Consider the following 23508-nt stretch of genomic DNA (forward strand, 5'->3'; position numbering starts at 1 on the left):
AGTTGTTCATCATGTGCACCTATTGAAGGTGTGCATGTGTGCTAGTGCGCGACTACCCACTTAGCCACTTAATAGGCAAACAAGGTGCGCACTAGTGTACCCTATGCACCTACAAAGGTGCGCTATGTGTGCTAGTGCACAAAACTAGCTATTTGGGTAGTCTAGCTAGTTTTGACACAAATTTTCATCAGTTTGAATCCTACGGAGTTTTCTTTTGGGTCTTTCAGCATAGGATGACTAATGTTTTCTTCTTTGTACAGATAAAATGGCATCCTCAAATCCATTGCACAAAAAATATCCATGGTATTGCATGTGCATCTTCAAAACACGTGCCTTGGGATTTCAGATAGAAGAAGCAAAAGGAGTTCAAGTCTATGACAATGTTGGGGTATAAAGAGGCTATAAATCATCAAAAGGGGAAAAATAATTAAACTAGAGTGCTCTCGGACCTCTTTTAAGAAAAATCCAGAAACCATTTTCAAAATTGAGAACTTTGATTTTTTGATAATTTGAGCACCTTGCATAATTTTCTGAAGGTACAAAGGTGCGCAGGTGTGCAATTTGAAGATTCAGTGAATGAATTGTCTCTAGAAGGTGCACATTGTAATTTTGGGATATGCATAAGTTGAAGAATTCTAGAAGGTGTGCATGAGTGAAGGTGTGTAGGTGTGTAATTTTACAAGTTTTGAAGAGAAAGGTACATAGGTTTGCAAGGTGCACAAATAGGCCTAAATCATCAAAAAGATCAAAATAAGTATACAAGAGTGATCTGAAACCTCATTTGAGAAAAACCTAGAAACCATTTTCGAAACTAAGAACTTTGATTCTTTGGTAAATTGAGCACCTTGCACAATTCCCTGAAGGTGTGAAGGTGTACAATTTGAAGATTTTGTGAATGAATTGTCTCTAAAGGTGCATAGGTGTGCATATCTAAAACATCTAGAGGCTCCTCGAGGTCCCGAACATTACTATGGCTTCCTAGTGTTCTACAGTAGTTAAGATCACACTCGAACCCATGACTTTCAAGTTCCAAGGAATGCCCAAGAAGTCACACTTCATGATTTCCATAGGGAATTCAAGGTGAAGTATGAAGCTTTAGACTTATTAACTCCTCAAGAAATCACCCCTGTCATCCAAAAGTTCAAAGGGAAACATCCACACATCATTTTGGTATAAACAAAAAGAAAACCCAAATGCTACAAGTCAAGTTTTGACACTTAGAAGATTTTTTATTTTTGGGTCCTATCACCAAGGTGCGCATGTGTGTAGGTGTGTAGGTGCACATGTGCACTTTTCTAAGAGGTGCACTAACAATTTTGAAGAATAAGCAGTGCACCAATAGTTAACTGCCAGTTTCTATTTTAGAGCATTCTATGCATCAGAAACACCTTTTGACGATACTTCAACTCCCAAAAATGCCTAGAGAAGGATAAGCTTCCATTTTTAGAGCTTCCAGAGACTCCTAGATCATCTTACAACTGCATTCTTCTTCTCATTATTTTATTGTTTTAAGTCATGTAAAGGCTCATGCACCCATTAATTGATATAAACAAGGGTGGAGACCTACTTAGCACTATTTAGAGAATCAATTTGTATATAGTTAGATTTGTTTTATTAGTTTTTAGTACAAGTTTTATTTTAAGAACTCTCTCTCCTAACACAAAGGGAGGAGATGATTTCTTATAAATACATAGATGTAATATGTACTCTAGCCATTATTTTGATGCAATAATATATACTATTGGTGCTCTCATTCTGAGTGTAGTTATTCTTGTCGAAGTGTGTTATTTTTGTGAATGCATGTCCATGAACAATAATGGAGCCAATGGATTTATTATGTTGTTATGATTGTGCGACCTTTTAGTTATGGTGTTTGCCTCATGTTAATGAACTTTGTCGATGTAATGAATTGGAGAAAAGATCACCTATTGTTCTTGCATAGCTTCTTGTCTCACATGAGTGCACTTTCTGTGACCTTGCAATTTGATGAGACATGAAACATCTTTCAGTTATTATTGAGTTCCCATCAATGACTACATCAGTGGAGTTGAGGAAGTGTTGCTCCTAATTTCATTGGTTTCCTATCTGATCTTTTTGATGATTTAACTTGCAAACATGTTACCATGGTTTATGTTTGTTAGGAATTTCACATTCAAGTTATTTGTTTTAATCTCTCATTACCTTATCTTTGTTATTTTGTTTGCTAACACTTTGTTAAAATAGGAATTCATATAGTTGCATTGACAAATTGCATTCATCATAAAATAGAAAATACCAAAATAAAATCTCTTTTGTGGTTACTTTTTCAAAACAACAACAAATCAAATAGATTATCTAAAATTAGTTTGAACCAGCAAAGGTCTCCTCATGAACATACACATTTATCTTCGATTGAGCAGATTTCAGTAGGTTGCAAGATCACCTAGAACCTTGGAGTTGATCCTTGATTAACTTTCCAAGAGAGGAGTTTGAAAGGATTTCTATCGTTCAGCATCATGCAAAATGACAGCTCAACGATACATGTAACAAGTTGAAAATGAAGAAGTTTGGACCATGCAAGATACTAAAAAAGCATGATTTAGGAAATGTCTATGAAGTAAAATTTTCTATTGAACTAAATATTTCACCAGTATTTAGCATTTCAGATTTGATAGAGGATCATGATAGTGAGATTGAAGATTAGGTCACATAAGTGTAGTGGATTATTCCAACAACTACTTCATCTACAAAGGAGATTGAGGAGATAATGGATAGTCATGTTGGCAGAAGTACAAGGAACATAATACATGAAGAGTATCTAGTCAAATGGGAAGGTACTAGGGCCATGGCTATACAGCCACAAAAATGCACTTACTTTACATTGGTTTTTCTAACTTTTTAAAAAATTAACTGAGTCCTCTCATTTGTATGGAAGTGCATTTTCGTGGCTATATAGACGTCGCCGTAGAGGATTCATCAAATTTGACAAGGGAGGAGGTTGACCATCTTGGTTTTCCTCTAAACACCTTAGATGTGACAGGGTCACTTTTCAAATTACCTTGGGTGTCTGATTTAGGATCATCCTAGGTGTAAGGGCAATCTTGCATCACCCAAAAATATTTCTATTTCTATTTCTATTTTTTTTAATAAGGGTTATTTCAGTGCATAGTTATTGTCGGTGGAAGCTTTCTATTTTTAGTAAGTTGGTCATGTGAGTTCAGAATGTTCTAATTTCATAGGTGGAGGTTCATCTTAGATATATCATCCTACCAGACGAGTTTCATTTCCATATCATAAGTATTAGTGAGATATTATAGATTTTTGGTATAAATTTTTGGTATCAAAACCTCAACCTCAACAATGAAGGCCTAAATGGCTCCAAAATGAGGTCAAACCTTGGTTGATGGATGCTTGCATAGTAAAAAGAATTTAGAACAAGAGCCGTCATTTTTGAAATGGGTTATAAAAGTCAATCGGGTCAACGATTTGTAAGTTATGGTCTCTACATATGGACCATCCAAAAATATAATTTGTAAATTATTTCTAGCCGATTCTATGTATAAAGTGTACTGAAATAATATAATTTGAGTTTTCTCGGCCTCAAGAGTTAGGGCTAACTATCTAGAACCTTTCCAAATGGTGGAAATTCATATATAAGGAAGGCATGTAGTTGTTTAGGGTAGTTCTAAGTGATAGTTCATAACTTTCTCTTGTTGAACATTTTAAGGAAGGCACCCATGTGGGTTTGCATATTGTATTTCTAAATTATGGAATTTCACACTTGTTGAGATAATAATAAGCCCATATTGTGTTCTCCCAAATAGTTGTTTCTCTATTTTTTGTAGTGTATTTATGGTATTAAGGGGAACACCCTTCATCATTGCTCATGCTATGCAACTAGACCAATGAGTAAGAGGATATCATTTTTGAATTAATTAGTGGCATGAAAGAATAGGGCAAGCTATGCTAAATGCAGAAGAGTGACTAAGGTTTTAGAACAAGAAGAAAGATTGTTACTACTAGAAGTATTGCAACTTGACAATTTTTATGCTACTTATATCAAACATTTTGTAGCTATGTTTTACATAGGTGATGTGGAGCCTAATTATTATCAAACAAGAAATGCAATTCCAATACTTCATTATTTACTTCCTAAAGTGGCAAACTCTTAGTTGCAAGAAGACTAATTTGTAAAGAAATAAACCATATGTTTGTGTAGAAGAGATTGGAGAGTCTTATGATAAAGACTTTTGAGCACTTGAAAAAATCTATTGATATGCGTAGTAGGCCACATGAAAGGCCCTTCCAAGAAGTTCTCAACCTTTTAAAGAGAAGAGGTAAATAGAAAAGTGATTCCTCTCTACCTAAAAATTAATTTGTTAATAGGGTCAAAATTAGGTCAAACCTATGATGACCCATATATATCCTTCATTAAAAAAATGAAATGAGAAGTTAGATATTCAATTTATTATCTCAAGGCCTAATGATTTTTTTGGTTAGTTTGGTTAAGTACCAAGGAGTTGTTGCATCCTTACTTGAATGAATATCCTAAAACCACCCCAAGAGAAAATATAAAAATATGTCCCATTTTAGAGGAACCCACGAATAAATACACAATCCTTTGATATAGTATAAGAACAAAAAATATTATCTCAAGAGAAGAGGACTCTTGAAGAAAACATATCGAAATTGCAAGCTAACATGCAATAAAACTAGTTTGCTTGCCAATTTGCTATGCACATTCCTAGTGAAGTACCATTTTTATCCTATCCATCATAATCCTCACATGTTTTGCCCACTTTTACGACCCATTTTTTTGGATGCTAATACTTGTGTAACATCTAATCGATCTTCTTAGTGTCATCATGAGCTATGGAGTTTGTCTCATTAAGTACAATTAATGTTGTTATTTTTAATAGCGTATCTTCCACATATAGAGTATCTAGAAATTTTCCTACCCAAAATGATGTTTTGTCAACTCAAATATCCCATGGTGTCTTAAATATAAGTACTGTGACTTTACTATTAGTTAGCACACCACATTTTGAAGTGCTAGTTCATTATCTTTGAATAGTTCTTACCAATCTACATCCTAAGGTCAATCAAAACTAAGCCATAATCCTTTTATAGGGTAGTCTCTACCATAAGATAATTTTCAAGTCATCCAAATCTGGAAAAATGGGCAAAAAAGAGAAAAAAACTAATATAATCAATTACTTTCCAACAAGCACAAATATGTAACATCGACTTAAACAAATTTATCAAAATAAAAATGGAATGGATGTAATTAATACATATGTTTACAAAATATATTAAAAATATAAAATAAAATAAAAACATATGAAAAGAATAGCCTAAGGTTATTTGTGGTCTTATCTTTGACTTATATAGTTGACTCTTTTGACCACTCTCTCTCTTCAACTTTTTTTCCTTTCTAAAGAATTAATGTCTGCAACTTAGTTCAATTTTTTCTTAGTCTCTCTCTTCTCATCTAATGATCGATTGTAGTGTGTAATCTAATGCATTAATATACAAAATACTCATACATTCTCTCCTCATCTAATGATGGATTGTAGTGTAATCTAAAGCATTGATATACAAAATAATCATACAATATTAAATTGTAGTGTAATCTAAAACATTGATATAGAAAATAATCACACAATATTAAATTATAGTATAATCTAAGCATTGATATACAAAAACACTCGAACAATCAAATTAAAAAAAACAATATTAAAAAAATCACATATTGTAAAAATCTACTACTCATTAAGTTATGTCAATTCATTATTAAGTTGAAAATGAAACTTTGAAATTTGCTTAAAGAAGTCTCTACCTCTAATAGCCACCCCACACCTCTATAGATAAGAGAATGAAAAAGACCATGTGTGAATGTAATTGTTTTTTTAAAATGTGGAAAAATACATATCGAATAAAATAGGGAACAAAAACAGGCTGCAAATGAATTTCAAATTTCAGAAAAAAATAAATAAATAAATAAAAGAAAAAAACAGAACAAAACAAACCTAATACATAATTTATCGAAAATTTCTGAATTCGACTGTATAAACAAACCCTAATACATTTCACTGCCAAGATCAACTGCCAACGCTTAAAATTCTTCCTTTAAGAGCTTTTCTTTGCTACTAAAATGATGCGTTAACAATAAGCAACCGTTGAGAACTGCAACGGCGGCCAATTGCCCTAGTTGTAAGCTATACACAGGAACATAAAAAACATCACATTTTGAAGTCACAAGGTGAAAGGATACGAAGACAGAAACTGCAACGGCCGCCAATTGCCACGAATCATAAGCTACAGAGCGGCACCAGTTCGAATCTGGGGCCGATTCGGAACAACAGCAAATAAAAATCACACTTTTAGGTCGGAAGTCGAAAGGTTTTCATGACGGAAAAGCCACCATCAACGACCAAATTATGGCCGGTAATGTATCTCCCATCGTCGGAGGCAAGAAACAGGGCAGCCCTAGCAATATCCCTGGCTTCACATCTGACCCCTTTCAGTTCCCCGCAGTACTCCAGATACACCGCCATGTCCTCGTCAGACGCCTTCGGGTACAGCTGGCGCAGCCCCTCCACCGCAAAAGGGGTCGCAATGGCGTACGGCGAGATGCAATTGACACGTATGCCGTGCTGACTCATCTCGCTCGCCACGGACTTCACGATCCCCGGTATGGCGAATTTGGAGATGGAGTAAGGGTGCGGTGCCACGCCACCAATGAGCCCTGTTATGCTGGCAGTGCACAGTATGCATCCCTGCTTACGTGGCACCATGACCCTGGCGGCGTGCTTCATGCCTATGATGACACCTCGGACGTTCGTCCCCATGACGTGGTCCAGGTCACGGAGGTCCAGGTCAGCTATGCTGGCTACTATTGGTCCGGGGACCCCTGCGTTGTTGTACATGATGTCCAGGTGGCCGTGCTTCGAGACTGCGTAGGCTACGGCTTCTGCCACGTGGGATTCCTCGGTGACGTCACAGTGGATGAAGTCTGCAGCGGGTCCTAGTGACGTGGCAGTTTCTTTGCCCACGTCATCCTGAATGTCTGCAATTATGACCCTGGCACCATTCAATGCAAATTCTGTTGCAGTGGCCTTTCCAATGCCACTGGCTGCTCCTGTTATCAAGGCCACTTTGCCTTCCAGCCTCCTGCATTTTCACATCAGTCAGAGAGGGTTTTCTGTTTTCTGCATTGGCTAAGTTCTATACAAAATGTACTAAAGACTAAAGACAAAAAAAATGATATACTTAGTCATTTTTTTCTACCATTGTGAAATATGCAGAGCATGATTCGAAAAATTTCTATGAATCAATGTATGAAGGATTTTAATAACGTCCCCGAGGCCAAAGCACAAGCACCCCCCACAATAAAAACATTGGGCCTTTTGGAGTTGCTTCTCTAAGTCAGCCCTTCGACAGTGAATATTGCCGAGTAAATTTGTTGTCTTGTCCAACTGCTCTCCATCAAAAAGAATATTTAACTAGCATTTGTATTGTCAATTTGTTTCAAATTTGGTCAGTAGTACATTTTGTATGAAGGATGGCAGCTTCCTTGGTTCTCATCTATTCAATTGCCCAATGGTAAAACAAAGGCACAAGGGTTAAAAAGTGTACCAATCAAGTCAGATAAAAGATCAATGTCAGAGTGTAAATTCAGGTAATATCTATTGGGGAGGGTGAGCCATGACTGTCCTGAGTGAAGCAAATCAAAATCAGATTTTGTGAAGTGGTTCAGTCAAAATGAGAATGATTGAAATCAAATTTTCCTTGATCATGTTAGGGCTAATATCTAGGTCTTTGGTGAGTTCAATAACTTCTCAAATTATCATGTGGGGTGCAATACTCAAGGTGGGGTACAGGTCCAATCAAATATACTGTTTTGCATTGACGAGAAATGTACTAATGAATCCAAATTTATAAAAGTTTGGATTCCAACTTCAAGTGATTCCTTATCGATTAGTATAGACTGAATGGAAGGCAAGATTTTACAATATCTAGAGTTAATTCACAAGAGAAAGGCCAGAGTAAATGCCATTCAAATTCAATCATGGATTCATTCACTACATATTATAAGTTTGGATTTCCAACTTCAAGTGATTCTTTATTCATTCATATAGACTGAACGGGAGGCAAGATTTTAAAAAATCTAGAGTTTCTGAATCAAGGTTCACAAAAGAAAGGCCAGACTAAATGCCATTAAAGCTCAATCTCCATTCATTCACTACATATATCGGAATGGTATGAGAGATAACTGCGCAAGATAGAGCTGTTTTTAACAAACAAGAATACCCAAGACAGTCTAGCTTCAACACCGAGGCATTAGACCTAATGGTTGGTTTCAAGGAATCATTTCAATGCAGTATTTCTGTAATACATTTGAATCTTCATCTGATAGATTTCAAACTTTTGAAGTAAATAAACATGAAACAATCTTTTCTTATACTTTTGAATCCAGATTTAATCTTTAAAAAGATTGTGAAAAACTCATGCCAAACTACAGAACTTCTCTTTACTCAATAAATGCTAGTGGAAATGGAATCAGGAGATTCTTCATCAGCTATAATTTGTCTTTTGACTTGGGCATTTGAATAACAAAGCAGGATAGAGAGGTCTTACTACACATACATTATGCCTGTTGGTGAAACTTACACTATAGACACCTGATTTTCACAGTTCATAATATGGTTCATTAAAGTTCTTCAGATTCAACTCTGCAACATTTGTGATAATTGCAATTTGTTGCCAAGAAGGATAGAGGAGTATTAGACTTACACACCCCATAAAATTTTTAGCACCAATTTACAGAGTCAAATTCAGAAAACACTGAAAATCAAAACTTGTACTTCCATTTCTTTATGCAATATGTTGCAATATGTTGCAGAGTATACATCAGCATCTATATTTTGTGCAGTTAGGTGGGCTCATCATCAGCTTGCACAAAAGAACAAAGAACGGAATTACTAAAGTTGAGTCCATTTAGTGGATTAGCTGTCTCATAGACTATGTTTAGCTTCATGAGCGTTAAAATTTCATCTATCTATCCATCTACAGTAAATTTGATAAGAACATCAGAACTCCTAGACTTCGAAATCTTAAGCCAGAAAACAGAAAGACATGTAGAGAGATTAGGCTCAAGGGTGATGAAGAGCTTTACCCTGGTTGAGTGGAAGAAAACCTAACAAATTCATGGCATCTTGTTGCACCCACATTATACAGCCTCTTCACAAACTGTTTCCTGTAAACAGAAACACTCTCTGCAGTAAGATTTACACTCACATTCAAATACAATACACAGACAACAATCTAAACCATACACAAGTTGAAAAGATTAACATTGATTGGCATAGATTGTTATCCAGCAAAATCAGTTTTGCATGAATATAATCTGAAACCTCCAACAAAACATCATACACAGCTGAGCCCAAAGCATAAAATATCATATGAAGAGTTCAAACCAAGAGCTTTAAGCCTCTATGAATGGTATAGATTACCATACAGTAAAACCAGTGCCTCTGAGCATACCTAAACATTGTAGTAATAATGGAGGAACTTTGAGACTCTGCAATGCTTATGAAACAAGCAAAGGGGGAAAAAGGGCAAATGATAAGAGGAGAACTAGATGTGCCAAATGGGCTTTACAAATACTTTTCATTTTGAGGCCCGCTCCCCATGGTTTATATGGAGAGCAATAAAGAATTGAAAAGAATCAAAACCAATCTTTTGCTGTCTAGTTGAAATGAAACAAGGACAGCTAACTATCTGGATGGATTCGTTGTAATCAATGGTGGAAGGACCCACCCCTAAACAGAATGCTTATCCTCCTCGCTATTCTAAGCTACAATGACCCATTTCCGAGAATCCTGTTTGCTTCAAGACCATTGATTTGGGATGATCTGCACTACAGATAGCCTTTTGTGGGGGACCTAATTGCATCTCAAGAGAGTTAAGCGGGTGGTCACATGGATAAAGAAGAGCTTGAAAACAACCCGGTGTGGTCAACGGGCCAGCCGGCATTCCTGGCAGTTTCTGCTGAACGCATGGTGAAACGGGCATTACGGTTTTCTTGCGTAAGTGCATTATTTTTTTTAGTTCTTGATGTGATGGAGGATTGTTAATTAAGATAGAAAGTGTTAATCTTGCATTATTGGTTTTGAAGTATCTTGTTTAATAATATGATAATAATTTGTTTTTAGTATTTCTCTTAAATTATTATATGGAATGGTTTACTTTATGTTGATGGGAAGAGTCAATTTTGTTTAATCTTTGTCTTTTCATCATCATGTATTGTCTCTTAGATAAGATCAAATGCGGTAGCATCCATGATATTTCATATTATCGTCTCTTTGATAAAGAGCAGATGGGATACCATTTTCCGATTGTCGTTTAGATAAGATCAAATGCAGTTGCATCCATTATATTTTACAATCGTTTTCCCATTTATCACTTGTTATCCTTGACTTTACACGCGTCTGCACTTTTAGATCAACCGTAGTTGCATCCATTAGATTTTACCATCCTTTTTCAATTTATCACTTGTCTTTATTCTTCACTTTACATTTTTATGCACTTTTCTATCTAAATAGTTAAAATGATAATTTTATGCTCATCAATAAGAAATCAATTGGATGAATGTACAACTCATGGATAATAATTACAAAGCACACCATCATTGTCTTTTGTAATAATCATCACTTTTCACCTAGTAATTTACACTCCACATTTCTCAAGGTATCACCTACGTCAATTCTGTCAAATGCTTATGGGTTTTGACCATTATGAAGGAAGTTTATCTTGCTCAACATCTTAAAGATAAAACCTAAATGGTCAATATCATACCAACCTATATGGAGACCTTGTTTTTATTATGGATATAGGCTTTAGGAAAATAGATGTGTCATATTTGTTGTACATGATGTGAACACAACAAAGGGCTAAAATAATGGTTATACAAGGTGACACCACAACCAAAAGGACAAGATAGTGATTGTCCAAACACCACTCCATGTAGTGAGACAATGCTACTCATAGATCACCTCATACCATTAAGCCAAAAAATTAAAGTAATTGAAGATTCTAAAACTCTCCACCTAACTTAGAATAAACAAAAGGACTACAACAATTGCCAAATAGAGTGTCATTTCATCCTTTCTCTCTTGTTTTCTTTTATTTTCAATGAGTTTTCTAAGTTCTTTACATTATAAACTAAAATATGCTTTGTTATTTGTTATCGTTTAAATAACGTTCCTAAAAAAGGGAACACTTTGATATTTGATTAAAAGTAGATAAAATTATCTATTTTATAATACACTTTGGCTCTATAAACTAGTCATTTCCATACTTTTTCTTCTTATGTCTTTTCAAAATCTACCAATTATTTTCCTTGAAATGGTATAGCAAAACACATTTCACATTCTAACTTTCCTCTTAGATGGTGGCTTTATCCTATCCATTCCTTTAGCATGGCTTGTAATGAAACTTGAAGACACTAACCTACGTCACTTGCTCAATGGCATACTTGATTTTGACCATGATGTCCACTATAATTATATTAAACAAAAATTATATTGCCAACAAGCTCCAAATGGTCAAGTATGGAAAACATTACTAGGTTATAGAACCATCATACCTTCACATTTTGTATGTTATTTATACCCTTCATCTTATTATATCTTGTGGTATAAATGTTCTTAAGGGGCTGAAAAATCATGAAGGAATATATTCCCTCTCAAAGATAAACATCCCAATTAGCTCTCTTCTTTCACTCACATTGTTTTATTATATCTACCCTCTTTACCACTACTTCATAGTATTTACCTCCTCGCACCACTACGTTCTAAACACTCACTCTTTTTGTTCTTGAATGGTCTTCTTTGGTTAATTGCTAACCATACTCAAGTCAGTGGCTCGTCTTTGTTTCCCTAATCAACACTAACTCATGTGGCCTTGTATATCCCTTAATTTTTTTGTTCTCTCTATTCATTCTAAATGATTCTTCCTATAGTTCATCATCTTTTAGTACACCATCTCTCTTTGACCTCCCTTCTTTAACCCCTATCCAACCACATTTTACCCCACCCACCATGTTTACTTATATTTCCACCTACCTAGATTCTTATAACCCATCAAATTCCCATGTTTGTCAAACCTCGCATCAATCTACACTTCAACATATCCTTATAAAAATTGGTCTCAATGTAAAATTAATAGAATAATATATATATTCCCTCTTAAAAAGACTTTACCATAGACCTCAACCACAACCCTAGTCTTTCATTTTTCATTCTTGAATTTTTCTTTCCTTAAGATTTTTTTGGTCTTTATTTGAAATACAATTGAGGGCCTCATGGCTCATATTTATTCCTACAATGCAACTCATCTTTATTTCATTTATGATGTTTCCTATTAGTAAAAAAATCAAGTGAACCTTCAATGATTAGGTCATGTAACTATTCTACACATGTTGATAGTTCTATCCATTCTTATATCAAATTTGTTGATTTATTTATTCAATATTTTAGGTCAATACTACCCTAATAGTCAGCTTATCTAATTTTGGTGCAATATAATCAAGCATATTTAGATTAATGCAAAAATAGGTTTTGAAGGGACCCGAAACCCTTTACAAAAGCTAAAGATAAATAGGACACATCACTAGGTTTTACAAGGACCTAAAACCTAAAGTTCACCACAAAACATAAAAAAAACTAGGTTTTACAGGGACTTGAAACCACTAGTGTAAAACCAAAAGAAACAAATCCAGGTTTTACAAGGACTTGGAACCTAGAGTTTAAATCAAAAAGTTGGAAACAACAAAAAACAAAACCAACAAAAAAACACACACCAGAAACCAGCACACTAGCGAACCCAACCAACTCCTAAAGAATCTCTTTAATGATCTTTGCTACCTCCTTGCCTACCTCTATAGTACTCTAGATGATATCAACCACAGTAGACCCAGGAACCTCAAGAGCCTCAATAACCTTTTTCTTCATGCTTAGTTTGGTTCTCTTACTTGGACCTCCTAGACTCTTACCACCAACACTATTAGGAGACATAATCTCCTCATTGCTTTTCTTACCTAAGCTAGCCGTAGCAGGACATAAAATGGAAGTAACAAGCTCCATCTTTTGCCAACTATCCTTGATCAAATGTAGAGTTCCAATTCATACTCCTTAAGTTTATTAGGAATATTACCAATTAGGCTTTCCAAATGGGCTCTCAGCATCTTTTCCTGTTCCAAATCTTTTTGCATATCCCCAACTTTTTTCTTTAGCACCATAATCTCATTATAGAGCCATGAATCACCTTTTTAAGCTTGGCTCTATGGAGGAAAGACAAGTTCACCTCATCCCTAAGCCCATCTTCAAACCTATTTCTAGAATCAATCATAGTATCCTTATCCTTGATATTGACCTAGTTCTTGGTGTTTAAGTCTCGCTTCTCCTTAAGCTCCTCTTTACTCTCCTTACTCAAGTTGTGCTCTTTCATGATAAGGGCTTTACCATCATTGTTCTTATTATTTTCCATGTCCATTTTATTCTCAACAGAATCCCTTTTAGTAGATGTAGGGTGATCACTTAAGTTCCCCTCTTCATGCCCTGAAGCTTTCGACCCAGAATTAGACTTTGTTTTCTACTACTATCCACATTATCCTTGCCGGTCATACCTCTACTTCTAGAATAACCTTCCAAATTAGAACTAAGGTCCCTCGTTTCTATTTTATCATCATCTTTAGCATTTTTATCAGACTTCATAACTTCCTCCACATTTTTTTTTATCTCCCTTTTGTTACCCTTCTTAGCATCCTTACTGTTGCTAACTTCCTCCTCATTTTTTACCTTAACTTTCTTAGCATAAGGATCATTACCAGTCAATTTATGCTTCTTTTCCACAACAAGAGAGGGTTTAACAACTTTTTTTTTATAGTAATTTTTAATAAGTAAAATTAACCCCTCATGGAGTATGGGTGTAGACTCCTTTTTTCTATGAGCTTAGAGACTTTGAATCAAAGAAAACCTCAAATAAAATAGGAAAGATAATATATCGATATACCAAAAGTGATTTAAAAAGACAAAATGAAACTTGTGTACCCTCTTGGATCTTCCATCAAGTATGAAATAGTCATGAATGCAGGATAAAACATCCCTCCATATAACCTTTATCTAGCTTAGGTCATAGAAATCATCACTCTTCTCCATCTTTTTCTCCTCTTTATTAGTTTTAGGGAATTTCTTGAAGGCAGTGTTCAAAATGTTGGTCTCCTTACTAAATTTTAGACCCTCCATAGGAAGACCTCTAATCTCAGCAATAAATTCATTAGACAATTTCATAATAGCCCCATGCATTGTAACCCTATCTTCAATCCAGTTCTTGTAAAAATACATCATAATATGGGGCTTGTAACCATGAAGCTTCTCAATATATGTTGTAACTTTCCCTTTTTGTAAAATATCCCATACAACTAAATTTGCTTTCCATTCCTTATATGTCTTTGACTCTTGTTTCCTCAGTTCACCCCCCATCTCATATTCAGCTCTACACCTGCAACTACTCTAAAAAATGATAACCAAAAAGAATAATAAAGTGTATTTAATTTCCAAGTCACTTTAAACCTTGAAAATGTGCCCAGTACTTTCCATGATGGCATAATTGTATCACCTTGGGATACACATATAGTCTAGCATAAAACCATCATTTCTCATTATAAATTTCTCAATCTTGAGTGAACTTTCCTTTATTAGCATGTTCCATATCATAATTAACAATTGTTGTCAACTCACAATCTTTTCTGAGGTAATTCTACCAACTCATCTTTTCTTCCCTGTAGACCACTTGATTCACTATCTAGTCAACAGATTTGTTACCTTACCAAAAATATGTGTAAAAATAACATTATCAAAAAAATTTATAAAGTCTTTTATTTCCATGATGTTTCCCTCAATGTTCCAAGTTATTAGACTCTTATTATTCAATATATTTACAATATTAAGGGACTCCCCTTCCAGCCATAAGTTCTAGCAACCAGAATCCACAATCATCCTCACCTTGAATAGAGTAGTCATTGCCTCAGCTTTATGACTAGTAGAATGACCTATAGTATAGCAATAGCATCCACTACCCTACTGTAATGGTCCCTCAAAACTCCACCACATCGTGCTTTTCTAGTATTCCCTTTAGCATAACCATCAAAATTACCTTTAACCCATCCTAAAGGGGGAGATCTCCATTTTACATACTGTCTCTGGTCATCCTATTTAGTTTTAATACTTTTACCATTCATAGGGTTACTTAATTGGGTTTCATAAAAAAAAATTCTTTGAGATTTGAAATTCTCCTTGATAGCTCTAATTATATTTTCAATAGTGGTCTAATTATATAATAAAGCATGTCAGCATAACATAATTAGTGGCATTATACACCTTGCTAAATAATCACATTTTTAGGATTACATATTCACATGTAGCTTAAGTTTACTTAAGCATTTCCATGCGTTTGAGTCAACTCAAGTGGTAGAGATATGTGCCCTCACTTTATGAGACATCTATTGCACTCATGTTTGACACTTGCACTAAGACAAAAAAGGAGAGAAGCAAATATAGATTCTAAAATTCTCAACCTAACCTAGAATAAATAAAAAGACTACACCAAATTTCAAATAGATTGTCATTTCATCGTTTCTCTCTTGTTTGCTTTTATTTTCAACAAGTTTCCTCTTCTAAGTACTTTACAATAGAAAATAAAATGTGCTTTGTTATTTGTTATCATCTATTTAAGATTCTAAAAGAAAAAAAATATTTTTGATTAAAGATATATTAATTTATTTATTTTATATTACACTTTGGCCTTGTAAACTAGTCTCTTTCACATGTGACTTTTTTCTTTCTTGTTTCTTTTTTAAAAACTATCAATTATTTTCTTTATGGTGGTATACCCAAAAGAAATTCACATTCTACCTTTCCTCTTAGATATCATCCTTGTATTTGTCTATATTTTAGCATGACTTGTTAGGAAACATACACTTTGAAAATTTTAACCTATCATACTCTTAATGGTGAAAATAACTTTTGACCATGCCATCCACTATGATTATATTAAAAAAATGACATTTCCAAAAAGCTCCCAATTCTTAGGTATGACATAGATAATTAGATTATTTAACAAACACATGTTCACTTTTCTATGCTCAATATATCCTTTATAATAACTATGTCCTATGCTATAAATGATCTTAAGAGGGTTGAAAATCTTGAGGGAATAAATTCACTCTCAAAACCAAACATCCTCTTCAACTATGTTCTCCCATTCACATTTATTTATAATTTCTTCACTCCAAACCTCTATTTTAGTAATGTTGTCAAGTTTAGAGAAGTCCCCAAGGGATATGTCCAATCTTGTAGCTAGAAACACCACAACAAAAATTAGAAAAATAAAGTGATAACAACACTAGCCAATAAAGAGATGCATGCATGATTAGTTTACTAAATGAGATACTAGACTATGAACTCTTCTTCTTCTACTAGAACTCCCCACTAGTACTTATATACAAGATCATCAGCCACAAATCTTATTTGATCAATAATCCCCAAGATAAAGGAAATATATTACAAGAAATTGGTTCAAAAATATAGGCCACGACCTAGATCCATAAGAACACCCTCAAATAGATCCATCATGTTATGTGAATGCACAAGATGGTCAACCACATGTATACAATTAGCATAGCATGTTGTTGATGCAGGAGCATCTTGCATGGGAAAATTTAAATTTTAAAAAAAATTGTGGAGGAGAGAGAAAGTGATGAAAATGGAAGGAAAAATTTTTTTAAAAAAAAATAAGGGAAAAAAGGAGAAAAAGAAAAAAAAGGAATTTCTATTTTCAAGGTGCATAGGTGGCATAATAGAAAAATAAAATAAAAATAGTTGTCATTCCATTTATCGAGGTGTATAGGTGGAATTCTAGAAGGTTGTGGATATTGTGTAGGTGAAATTCTAGAAGGTTGTGGATAAATCATGCATTGGGTGGTAACTGCCTATTTAAGCAAGGTATATGACCATTTCTAATCAAGCTTTGGAGGGTCAAGCTTCAAGGTGTGAAAGCTCTTAAGGTGTAGCTCTTCAAGTAGAAGTTCTTGGGTGGAAGCTTTGGAGGTGAAGGCTCTTAGTTGGGAAGTTCTTCTTAGTGAAGCTCTTGGTGTGAAGACTTTTCTTGTGGAAATTCTTATTTGGGAGTTCTCTTATGTTGAAGAATTTGTAAACTTCTTTTTGAAGAAGTCATATCTATGATATCATCTTGTGGATGTTGTAAGGATTTTCAAGTATAATAAAATTGCTTGCGAACCATTTAATCTCTCTTGTCTCCATATTGTTGCATTCTTGGTTATGAGTTGGTAGGGCGGTGTGGCCCTTCATCAATTGTAAAACTCCCTTGCAAGACAAATTTGAGCTCCCTAACCATTAGAATGGGAAACTAAATACATAACAAACCAATTAAGTAAGATAAATCTATCTAGCAACATGAGAATGATTTGCAAAGCTAGATATTGGATCTTTATGATTCCTAGTTCATTCCATTAGGATTGTATAGCATAACAAGCCAACTGAGATGATCGCTACCTAAAACAACAAGAAGTTATTCAACTAGAACAATAAGAAGATAGATTGAAATAAAATCTTTTTGGGTGATGCAAGATTGCCAATGACCAAAGGATTCTCTAGCATTAGAAAACCCTAGGTGAATAAGAAGATGTTCCATAAGAGGAACTTATGAACATATAAGATGACTTGCAACATAAATCCAATGTTCATTATTAGCCCACATATCCTCCTCATTAAAGGAAAATGGTTGTGTCGACTCTAGAAATATACAAGTTTAGAAGAATACCTTCCACCCTCAGGTACTACTTTGTTACTATTTCTACAATCTGTGTTCTAATTCTCTAGCCTACACTAATTACTTCTATTCACTAGTAAAATAGAAGCACTTTAAATAAGATGTAGAATTCCACTTTAAATTGTCACCAAGTCATTCAATTGCAATGTGAAAGGGAAAGAGGGGTATTTCCAAACATGATTCCACTTCTAACCCAAATTAGATTAGCTAGGGCCCATAAGAGGAAGGATGCTAATACTAAATCTAGATTATAGGGGGAATGCAATACAATGAAATATGCTCTTTGGCCCTTTGGTAGGATATCGTAAATGTGAAATTGAACTAATTTCTTAGGAAACATAAATCTAGATGCTATGTAAAGACAATTAACCCAATTAATATGTAATTCTAGGGTAAAGATATGAAAGAAAATAAAACATGAAAGCCTCACCTTGAAATGTGTAAGGAAGATGTGTTTTCACTCAAGAACTTTTGGATATGAATCTTTTATGAACTTCCAAAACCCAAAAATCTCCTCGAAATTTGAGACTGAAGTACTCTGTTGACTTGGAAGGACGTCCTACAACCAGGTTGATGTAGTCTACGACTCTAAAACTAATAGCTCCATAAATATTGTGAACTTTAGTTTCCAGATCTATAATCCTTTTTGCTCCCTACCTTGTTTGAATGTAACTAAATGTATTATATTGTAGATCTTGAATTTAGTATGAAGGATGTAAGATATATCCACTATTATAATAGATCTATCATAACCACATCATGGAGTCATGGATGTAAATGTGCATCAATGAAGAACATAATGAATGCCTTAATGTAGATCTCATCCCTTGATGACCAACAATATGCTAGATCTTGAAGATGAAATGCTAATAACGAATCTCTGAATGCTTTAAAAAGTCTTGCTTGAACACTTAAATGCTAGAACTCCTTGAATGCATAAATCATCACTTGAGATAAAGAGATTGAATTACTTGAGAAATGAGTGAGATGAGATATGAAATGAAGCCCCCAAGACATCTTTTATACTAATTTTCAGTCAGGAAAATAACTCAAGTTGATGGGGGAGTAGAATTAAATAATTGGAGAACTTGAGGACTTTTGGGCCTTGAATCCTACAATCACTAAGGACAAGGTTGACCTAGGCCAGTTTGGTCCTAAAGGATAGGTCAGACATGCCACATAAAGTTCTAGGAGATGATAGGAAGATAATAGACCAATATGATCAGAAGGGTAGCAAAATAACGCTTGGAAGTCCATGTCGGAAGGAGAGAGATGAAAAAAGAAGAGTGAAATGAAAGAGGATAGGAGAAAAAGAGACATTGACCATATGTTCATCCATGGTCTGATAGAGGAATTATGGAAAAGGGTGTTAAAAGGTCTTAAAATGCAAGTGTGTCAATTTTGAGACAGCGCATTTAGCCCCCACTTTAGTGAGAGTATGAGTTCCCTCAAGCTCACAGTAAAGTAGATCAAAATAAAAATACGATCCAATCACAAATTAGGAGAAAAAGAAATCATCAAGATAGGAACAATGCATAGATTTGAAGATAACCTAGAAATCATACCAAGCCATACTTAGGATCTGTATTTTCCCCTAAGAAGCTTGAGTCTTCATCTAATCCTAAAATCACAATAAAAGAGATGTCACTAAAAAGAAAGAAAGAGAGAGAAGGGGGTGTGATCAACTTTCCCAATAAGGTTTGTGTTCCTTATTGTGAATCACACAAAAGGGGATAGGATTGAATGGTCTAGCAAGTTTGTGTGCTTGACAATCAATCCCATAAAAAAAAGAAAGATGGAGGATTGAATGGTCTAGTGGGTTTGTGTGCACGATAGTCAATCCCATAAATTTTCACCTTGAGGTGGCTTTACACTCTCATAATATAGTACTATAGGAGTGGTTTATGTATCTGTTGGGATAGATCAAATGCTCTAGCAAGTGTGTGTGGTATCCTAGTCAACCAATCCAAGACATGTAAAGAGAGAGAGAGAGTGGCATTCCCTAGCAAGTTATGTCATGCTAGTGTACTCTACATGATGTGCTTGAAAAATAAAACATAGGAAAATAAGGGGATCATGTATGCCCCCCTGCCCCCCTTAAGATGGAAAGACAATTTCTTATTTTGGCATCTTAAGGAAGTGATGATCAAGATGGATAAAACAACTTCAACATCAAGATAGTGTCCACAAGAAATACCAAATCCAAACCAAAGAGGTCACAACTCCTATGAGGTCATGGAAGAATAGAATGTAGAGACACCATGCAAGAAGTGAAAAAGGAAATCCTTGAAAAGAGTATACACTATTATGATTCTCCAAGGTAAGTGATCTATCTACCATGAAAACCACTTGCTAATTATATAAGATTGGATGTGACATGATAAACAAATAACACTCAACCAAAGGAAATAGTGGATCCATGAAAAAGATAGATAAGGACATGATTCTCTTGCACCCCACAATTATAGGAACAAGAGAAGACAAAACCAACCTATTATGCTACTCATAAAAAAAACCATGTATGATAATGAGCCTCCAAAAAGAAGGCCAACAATGTTACATGGTATGGAGAAACATAATAGGGACTTAAATGTTATCTAAAGAAATTAGAGGAAAAAGAGATCTCATTATGAAGAGATGTGTGAATAGCCCCATTATTAATGAGTTTTTAATTTTTTGATGCAAAGCTTGAAAATCATTAGTAGAGTGATTATGATAACAATGATACATGCAAAATGGAAGATTTGTGAGTTTTTGACTATGTTTCTTTCTACATTTAGGCCTATTAATCACCTTATCATGAAGAAGTTGAGGAAAAAAAAAGTTCTTGATTAATAGGAGATGATAAAGGAGAGGATGTGGACATAGAATGAGATTTAATACTTTGTTGCGTACATCCTAAACTATGATTGATGATGGTATTAAAAGAGTACCTATGCCCCATTGCCTAAGGGCATATGATTTTTATCACTAGATCTAATTAATTCATCATGAGTGGAAGTATAAACAAAGTTGGTAAAGAAAGGAGTTACACAATCTCTCATAAATGGAAAACCTTTAATTCTATATCCTCCAATAAAGGTTGGTGTGAAACCTAAGGATCCCCATTCATCACCTAGGAGGGTACTTGTAGAAGGAGGATCATCATTAGATTCTTGATTTTTTCATTCCTCAACATTTAGACAACTATTTGGTTTAGTTTTCTCATGAAGAGTGTACATCATATTATTGTGGATAATATGAATTTTCAATGAAGAGTTGAAGGAACAACATGTATAGCATGTAACTAAGGTTTACCCAAAAGAAGATTGTAATTGAGAGGTCCAAGCATAATATGAAAACGAGTATCCAAAATAACTAGACCTAATTTCATAGGTAAAGTGATGATGCTTAAAGTTTTCTTAAAAAAATTCAAAGCCACAAATAGAATTACTACCAAGTTTGATATGTGAAGGGTCAACATTAATTTGTTGGAGCATATCCATACTACAAATATCAAGCCTAGATCCATTATCAACTAGATTTTGATGAATAAGGTTACCATGGACTAAAACAACTCCCATAAGAGCATCATAGTGATCTTGAATCTCTTTAGGAGGTAAGTCATCATGAGTAAACACAATTTGAGGTAGGATTGATGTAGTATTCATGCATTGTAAATAGGTATTGATGTTATTTTTGATTAAGAGATGGAGTAGGAAGAGTAGATAAATTTTTCTTCAAGGCTTCATGGTATGTCAAAGATATTTGAAGAGGTTCCCAAGGAGAAATCTTGGTAGGGGTATTATATAATTGTGATACCAAATCATAATTCAGCCCAAGATTTTGAGAAAGACGAGGTAGAGGGGGAAGAACATGTTGAGAAGGTGGAAGAGAGGTAGTGGGTTGAGGATTATTTCTTGTACGATAGGTGTGTGACACCATATGATAATCCAAAGAGTCACTAGATTCCCCTTTAAGAGTTATCCAAGGACAATGCTTAAGGGTAAGTAGAGGTTCATTTGGTGAAGGATAACCCTTGATAGTGATAATAGGTTTAGTAGGAGGTTGAGGAATATGAACCATGTTAACTTGATAAAGTTCTTTCCTTTCCATAGAGTCATGACTAGAAGGAAGAACATTAAGGAGATTGTCATTATCCTCTTTTTCTATGGAACCCTTAGAATGGGGATTTGGATTTCTATTAATGATTCATCTCTACTAGTAACATCAAATGAAGGAAAGGTCACATTGATGAAATTATTTATAATTTCTTCTTCCTCTTTAAGAGGAGGATTAGGAGAAGAAGAAACATAAGGCTCGTTATATTGAAAAGAAAATGTATCAATCATCTTGTCATCTTTTTCATAGTCAAAGTTATGATCAAGAGGTTTATCCCAAATAGTTTTACAATTAATGAATAGAGGTGGATCACCTTTAAAAAGATGAACCTCAATGAGGGAATACATCGAATCATCATCATATGCATCTAGGAAAGATAACGATCCCATTGAAAGGAAATGCAAAAGGAGATCTAAATGAAAACACCATGGATTTAGATGCACTAAAAAAAAGATAAATACCTAATGCAAAGAACGAAAAGGAGATCAAAGAGTCTAACTCTAAAATCCATATTAAGGGGAAAGATGTCATGTTTACAAAAAGAAGGTAAACACCCAATGTAAACAATCTAACTCCAAAAAAGAAAAGAGCGTAACTAGGAAAATTCACCAAAATGTTCAATGGTAAAATGGAAGCACTTTAAATAAGATGTAGGCTCCCACTTTACATGGTCACAAAGCCATTCAATTGAAATATGAAAGGGAAAGAAGGAAATTTCCAAATATGATTCCACTTCCACTATTTGTTTTCTAGCATGTTTAAAACTCTAGGTTCTATGTCCTTGTAAAACTTGGTCATTTTTTATGGTTTAAACTTTTGGTTTTAGGTCCCTCTAAAACCTTGTTTTGATGTTTTAAACTTTAGGTTTTAGGTCTTTGTAAACCTAGGTGGTACTTTAATTTTTATCTTTACTTTTTTGTAAAGGGTTTTGGGCCCCTTCAAAAATTGCTTTTACTATAATCTAAAACATTTGGGGTCAAATTGTGACGATAGTGTAATTTGTGGTGATTTGCACTTTTTTTTTGCAATTGTCCCTAATGCCATCACAATACCAACTTTGGCATCATAATTGAGATGCCTATGTGAGTATAAAAAGAAAAAAGAAAATATGACATAAACCCCATTTGTTTTGATTGTAGAGAGCTACGAGCAAAAGAGGTAGAGAGCTCTAAATGAGGGTGGAGAGCTCTAAATGTTGACATGACCTTGTGATCAGTGCATTTCATTATTGTGCCCTTGTGATCTCTGCATTTCATTGTTGTGCCCTTGCTCTACAATTTTATTGTCATTTTGTGCCCTTGTGATCTTCGTACCCTTGCTCTGTGATTTCATTTTCATGTTGTGCCCTTGTGATCTCTTTGCCCTTGCTCTATGATTTTATTCAAGGGGAGAATAGATACCTATGTAAATGTTCTTTTCTTTTCCTTCTAAACATGTATCTCTTTATATATACATAGAGATCTTTTTTAAGGTTCTTATTACATATTAGCTCACAAGAAAAATACTGATCTAGTT

General features: G+C 34.5%; 1 protein-coding gene across 1 annotated transcript; it reads right to left on the bottom strand.

The window, feature by feature from the left end:
• Positions 1-6019: 6019 nt before the first annotated feature.
• On the bottom strand, positions 6020-9665 carry LOC149539801 (momilactone A synthase-like). Its single transcript, XM_089800988.1, has 3 exons — positions 9526-9665; positions 9158-9238; positions 6020-7152 (listed from the first exon to the last, which is right to left on the bottom strand). Exons 1-3 carry the CDS (start codon positions 9531-9533, stop codon positions 6363-6365), a joined length of 879 nt encoding a protein of 292 aa, XP_089657114.1. The 5' UTR covers positions 9534-9665; the 3' UTR covers positions 6020-6362.
• Positions 9666-23508: the final 13843 nt, after the last annotated feature.

The sequence above is a fragment of the Cupressus sempervirens genome, chromosome 9, assembly GCF_028749045.1.
Source record: "Cupressus sempervirens isolate cs-2001-9-10 chromosome 9, ASM2874904v1, whole genome shotgun sequence".
NCBI classification, from domain to species: domain Eukaryota; kingdom Viridiplantae; phylum Streptophyta; class Pinopsida; order Cupressales; family Cupressaceae; genus Cupressus; species Cupressus sempervirens.